At 36.1% G+C, this 7068-nt stretch overlaps 1 protein-coding gene across 1 annotated transcript; it reads left to right on the forward strand.

Annotated features, from left to right (window-relative positions):
* Positions 1–170: 170 nt before the first annotated feature.
* Positions 171–4540, forward strand: LOC139316779 (lebercilin-like protein). The gene is made up of 5 exons (XM_070943625.1): positions 171–591; positions 1513–2021; positions 2943–3080; positions 3379–3472; positions 4293–4540. The coding sequence occupies exons 1-5, from the start codon at positions 171–173 to the stop codon at positions 4538–4540; spliced, it is 1410 nt and encodes a 469-aa protein (XP_070799726.1).
* Positions 4541–7068: the final 2528 nt, after the last annotated feature.

Genomic DNA, 7068 nt, shown 5'->3' on the forward strand with positions numbered 1-7068 from the left:
AAATTGTGGTGATCTTTTTGGTACAGAATCAGAGCAAACAACTTTTAAATGTATTGGATGAAGGCTTAAGTAAATGTTTACATCATACATTGTTTCTTTTTCTGACTAGAGTGCCATTTCCTTTCGGAAATAAAGTATAATTGATAGACTTCCCTGCCATTGGTGGAATGATGGCTTCTGATCATACAGCCCTTCATCATATTGTCCAAGAGGATAAAACGTCTCGGCAATGCAGAAAAAGAGGAAGCTCAAACGATTCTCCAGGTAGGCTTAGTAAGAGCACCAACAGTCAAGACAGTAGCTGTAGCAAACATTCCAGCAAGTCTGGAAGTGCTCAGTTTACCTACTCTAATGACTTTCATGATAATGCTTCAAGAACAGCTGTCAATGGCAGCAAGAACAGCATTTGTTCAGAAGAGAACATCTGTGGAACGTCTCTAAACTACTATCATGAAGATTTTCACTCGGATGCCTCTGAAACCTCCATAAGTGAAGAGAGTGGCAGCTACATCATCCCATTGCCCGAAACACCAAAAACTAAAGAGCGGAATTTACCAGAAAAGAAAAAGAAAAATGATGTCCATACAAAAGGTAAGAAGGCAGTTGCTCACTTTGAACACTACTGCATTCGCTGTGGTTGGCAGATTTCAGCCAAGCTAATGGCAGTTAAGCCTTTCCTAAAAACCAAGCAGTTGTCCAATTACTCCACTTTTGCTTAGCTACCCTGACACTTCTATACTGTAGAGACTATACTATCATTTTGGAAAGCATTTGAATGTTGATAAAATGTTTAAATTGTATGCAGTTGATTATTATATTAATGTACTGCTTTCCACACCCTGTCAGTAATTCCTCTATCGAGGTAATGGGGCTTGTAGCGATGGATGTAGTTCACCAGTTATCATGGTCATACAGATGTCGGTGTCACATGGTTTCAATAAATAAGCCAAGGGCCAGGGAATAGGTTCCAGTATTAACAAAAAAAAAAAGAAAGAAAAAAAAAGAAAAAGAAAAAAAAGAAAAGAAAAAGTTGGCAAATTTTAATGCTCACACTTCCATTCTTTTCAGTCTATTACATTCATTATTTTATCATTATTTGGATATGGTATGTACGCATGCATATGTATATCTATCCATTTGTCTGTCTAGGCAGTTTGGTATAGTAGTTAGGCTGCTGGGCTAGCAATCCTGCTTTAGGCCTGTTTGGCTGAGGAATTCTAGGAGTTGAAGTCAATGCATCTTAAAGCTCTCTAAATACTGTCTTAGCATATTATGTGAGTATAGCAGTTATGTCTTACGGAAGCTAATATTATGAGAGTTCAGGTATGATTTTTCACAATAGGTCAATCAACCAATAGTTGTAACAGAGATTGACTCAAGATATTACATAACAGGAAGTGAATCTATGCCGTGAATACATACTTGAGCATTTGGCTCTGAAGCTTATGTAAAATGATCTGATTCTTACTTTGCTCAATCTTATATGCCATCTTGATATTTCTTTTAATGCAGGAGGTAAAATGTTGCCTAAAAAGAAACCTCAGCAAAAGAGCTCATATATTACTGACCATATAGTCAATGCCCAGGAGAAAAATAACATGACTTGCCGTCTCTTGTCAGCAAGAGACCATCAAATTAAAGAACTGAAAAACCAAATGGCTGTTTTGCAGAATAGATTGGAGACCTTTATTACAGAAAATAAAATGTTGAAGCATCTTCAGTCTCAACAGTTAAAAGCAATCACAAAATATGAAAATGCTGAAATTAAGCTGCCTGATCTTTTGGCCACGCAGGCCAATGAAGTGCAGACTCTGAGAGTACTTCTCAGGAAATCTCAGGAAGACGAACGCAGGGCTTCCCAGAAGCTAAGAAACGTTGAGGCACAACTCTTAAAAACCACGGATGCCTTGCGGGCACTACAGAAACTTTGCATAGACAAAAAACTTGAAGAGAGAGAAGAACTTCAGCGCAAATTAAGATCACTTACCCAAAAATTGGAAGCTAGGGATAAGAAAACTCAGGTAACATGCAACATACATTGCTTAGAACTGCATAGCATCGCTCTGTGAGCAGAATGGGATATTTTTTAAATCAATCAATGAAATTAAAATCTCTAGATATAAAAAAGACATTATTGGAAAAGAGGAATGTAGGAAAACCAGGAGAAGATTATAGTTAGACAGGTGGAATTATGTATTAAAAGTGGTATGGGCAAGCTAGCTAAGCTAATTACTTATGAATCTTATTTTCACCACACGATCAGAGATGAATGTTGCAAAACACTACCTGGATGTTTTGAGTGGATGTGGTGCAAAACTTCTTGCTCTTCACACTTCCTTCCATTTTTGCATATTTGGCTCAGTTGTATAGAAAATTGAGATTTTGGAAAGAATGACTCTTGCTTTAACTAATCAGAAGAAAAAGTCCATCTCTGATGACATGAGCCTAGCCAGCACATTTAAACCTGTATATTAGCTAAACCTACCTTACTTGGCATCATACCAAGGCAAAAATGAAGCATATTATGGTTTATTATAATTGAAATGAACAAAATGTTAGTCTTGTCTCCTCCTCCTCCACCATCTCCCCCTCCCTTACAGTATAGCTTGTAATGTTGGTATATTAAATAAATAATACTCTTTTGCTAAGTATTGCAATATATAAAATCTAATGTTCTTTTATTCTATTTCTCGACCATACTGACCTTGATTTAAGGATTGGAGAAGGCTATTTCTTCCACCAATAAAAAGAAATTAAAAGTATATATTGTAACTGGATCTCTATTTCTTTTCTCCTTAATCTGCATAACAGATTGTGAGCATCATCATCTTTCTGGAAACATTTGATAAAATTACAGTTGCCTTCCTCTAATTTCTAATTCAATATTGTATGATTGCAAATCTTGAATAATCTTATTGATGGTTTATTTCTAATGTGTTTAGGATTTGGAAAAGCAGCTGTCATTGAGTACTGCTTCTTTTAGACACCAGTTAGCAGTTGAGAAAAAGAAGACTATTGAAGCTCAGTCGATGACAGCAAATTTGCACGTAGAAATCGAGTCGCTGAAGCTCAAACTTAAGGTATTTAGATGCTTAAATCATATTTTTCTTACCACAGAAGGAATCCAAGATGCTATTCACTAAATGCTGATTTGACATAAGCCTATTTTTTTCTCTGGGTTTTTCTTTCAGCCCCTAACTATATAAACTGTAGATTGGATAAATGTATTAATGTATGTTAGACCTTTTGCACACTAACATTTCTAGGAACAGATAGTACTTGAAAAGTGTCTCCTAACTAAACATATGATCTCTGAAGAACATACATTAATACAATAAACTATATTATCAACATAAATTTAATAATGCATTTCTTTAGGAAAGAGAAAGAGAAATAAGCATTACAAATATTTATGCACACCGGATGCGCAAAGATCAGCCAGAGAAAGCCGATTCACGTTCTTCTCCAAAAGGTAGAACAGAGTTTGTTTCATACTATAATAATAAAAATATAATTCATTGATGTCAAAAAATATTTCAAATCCTTGCTCTATTTTCTCTTTTAAAAATGGCAATACTACATTTTGTGAACTCTTTAATTAGTAGTCATTAGTGCTGATTAAACAGGATCATTTTCATCCTTCTCTCTAGATGGGAGAGATAAGGGGAGAAGAGTTGAATTAGTGAGGAGAGTGTATTTCTAACCCCTTCCTTCAACTCTGAATTTATGAATGAAATACAGGAGTGATTTATCATTGCCTTGTCCCGTGCAGTATGAAATAATCCCCTTGCATTTGCCACTGAACGGATTATCTAACATCTTCCTATCATGCTGTTCCTATCCAATATACACAATCCTCAAATTATGACTGTAATGGAGCTCAGAATTTTCATCATAAGTTATGATGGTAGTAAATCAAGGCACCCACATGATCAACCTGATTTTAAAACTTTTTTTGTGCTGTTTATTAAACGAATGTCTCAATGTAAAGCAAATGATTATTAAAATTAAAAAGATCTTTAAGGAAACATTGTGGTTGTGAAGCAAGGCAATGAATTTTATGGCCAGTTTTGCCAGAAACTGGCTTAAAAAGTTAGTTACAAGCAACAAAACACAGCAATTCGCCATAAAGAGGTTCATGTGACAGTGGGGGGGGGGAACGGGACAGCATCAGAACTCTGGAACTGGGTTATAAATATTTTGGGACGAATATCGTAACTCTGAATGCAATGCAATTGTTCGTTTTGTGAGGAATATGTGTGAAAATTTACATCAGGTTTATCCTTCAACAGGTCCCTTAATCAACCCCAAAATAACATGCAGCAGAAGACCAAGGAACAGGCAACAGGGTGAAATAACCAACTTTATAGAAGATTCTGTCACTAATTATGAGCCCGCATTTGCCAGATTTCCAAAGGAAAGACAAAAAGACACTTCTTCAAATCCCGGTGAAGAAAACAGTCACAAGATACCACCTGGGAAAAAAAGGCTTCGTTTGGAAAAATTGTTTGGGCCAAACTGCATTTTAAATACCAAATGATGGCTTGCATTATTTGATTCCAGTCAAGCTCATAGAACTAATAGATATCAGATAGTATTAGGACTAGGACATATTAGGTAGTAGATATTAGCGTTAGAAGTAGGATATATTTGATCGTAGATATTAGATCGTTTAGAACTAAGCGATGTTAGATAGTTAATGTTAGCATTAGAAGTAAATGATGTTAGATTATTATTAAAATTAGGCAATATTAGAAGTAGATATGAGTTAGTATTAGAACTAAGCAATATTAGATAGTAGATATTAATATTAGAACTAGGATATATTAGATAATAGATATTAGTATTAGAGCTAGGATATATTAGATAATAGATTTTAGATAGTATGAGAACTAGGAGATATTAGATATTAGATATTAGTATTAGAGCTAGGATAGATAATAGATTTTGGATGATATGAGAACTAGGAGATATTAGTAATTTCTGTCGTTACTATTGAAATAAGCAGCACATAAAACTCTATTTTGTGAACTTTCTGAACATTTTTATAAACAATGAACTCTGGTAATTGACATAACGACTAGAAGTATTTAGTGCAGAAACACCTTCTAAACGTGCCCATAAAAATCTAGGGCCATGAGATTCCAAATAACAATTAAAGACCCAGAGGAGACTTCACTTGGTCGTATCCTAATGGCATTAACAATAGTATGGGCATAGAATGCAAGCAATGGAGAAATAAGGAGAAGGGCAATGGCAATTGAACAACCTCAAACTAGGCAAGTACCATGTATGAGGTAGCACTGTATAAGCAGCAGGCCCAAACGTCCGAGATTAACCATCCTTCGGAGCTGTTCTGTTTGGTTTTTTTTTAATGCAGCAGAGATGTTAAAAGTCCAATGTCAATATGCATGTCCAACAAAAATGATCATTATGTGGGGGGACTTGCGATATACACAAGAAGTATAGTTCTTCCTGAGTCATCCTAGTGACTAAGAAATAAGATGCATCTAGAAAAAAACTCCCAGCAAAAAAGGATGCCCTCCATAGGCAGAAATGTGCCCAAATTTACAACAAGGTTTGAGGGCATTTGAATAAAACAAAAATTAGCCTTCAAAGTCAATAGGTGACTTTGGTGTAATATTGGATGTCTAATTGACCCTATTCCATGCTATTCCTCTGTGCCATGGATCAAGAAATCCTTTCCTAGAAAGAAACTAAATAGAAGGTCAATTATCCCATAAGTTACTACCCTCCCAATCTGCGACACCCAGTCTTCCGCATGTATTCCCTAGAGATTCACTTGATGGGGTTTCTCTAAGGTGTAGCTTACCTATAGGTCCATTTTAAATACATGGAACATTGACAATAAATACACGTAAGCAATGAAATCATACATACAGATACCGAAATGTCCACCATCCCACTGTTTCATGAAGCTAATACAGCATCAGTCCTAGGCCTAGTCAATCAATTATATGGCAATGCAGCGATGTAAATCTTGTTGTAGCTGAAATTGTGATCTGTCTGTTCAACATCTGTAGTGATCAGCAGGAAAAGAGTAACCAAGTCCATTGTTGCATCATTTTCAGTAGTGTGGAGAACTCTTCCCAAAGCGGCTCTAGTGGCTGTAGGTTTCTATTAGCACTCACCACACATCTATTGGTATTTCCACTCTGGTTCCATATTGATGTTATCAGGCATTTTCTGTTCTGTTGCTATAGTTCCCAGTTTTGTGTCCACCAGGAGGAAAACAGGTTCTTTCTTCCAAACATGGGATATACAAACCTTCTCCCCTGGGGGTTTCATTTGCATAGAATATGGTGAGATACACAGCTTCCCTTGATGGAATGATCCGTGGTCGGACAGGACAAAAATCAGCTGATAAAAAAAACTTACAAAAAATAATAAATGCCATAACTGACTTAGGCTATTTCCAGCCTCTTCATCTTTTAAATCACCTGTCATCAGCCTGTTGCCACAGGTGCCACAGAAGTCCCAGGTACAGTGAGTTCAAGCCACAGCTCACCAGAACCTGAAGTGTCCAACTTCCTTTTGCCACGATTCCACATATTTGTCAGTATATAGGGGTTCACGAATTGGAATAGACATGGTAACAGGTCAGCCAATGGGGACTGCTAAGTGACCCAGACGGCTCTGAGCCTGGGCATGCCTTAGGTCACTGATCTGTATATATATATATATATATATATATATATATATATATATATATATATATATATATATATATATATATATATATATATGAGTGCCTCTGTATAATATAGCTTTTGTGATTATTGATTCTGTACTTCTGCATACTGAGTTCTGGTTCTGGTTTCTGCTGTATGGTATTGTATAGAAAGAAGTTTCTTATATAATTGAATCCTGCTGAATTGTTTACTGGTGTGCTAGTTGGATTGCTGCAAATTCAAACAGGTTATGGGCCCAGAGCAACCAGACACAGTAAGACTGAACTGCAATTAAGCCGAAGGACTGCCTGTGGTAAAAAAAGTAAAAAGAACAAGGCATAGAAGGCTTGCAGGATGGCTGTTGAATTCAAGGAGA

The sequence above is a fragment of the Pituophis catenifer genome, unplaced genomic scaffold (assembly GCF_029215685.1).
Source record: "Pituophis catenifer annectens isolate HBS135680 unplaced genomic scaffold, rPitCat1.0.hap2 SCAF_4, whole genome shotgun sequence".
In the NCBI taxonomy this organism is placed as follows: Eukaryota; Metazoa; Chordata; class Lepidosauria; order Squamata; family Colubridae; genus Pituophis; species Pituophis catenifer.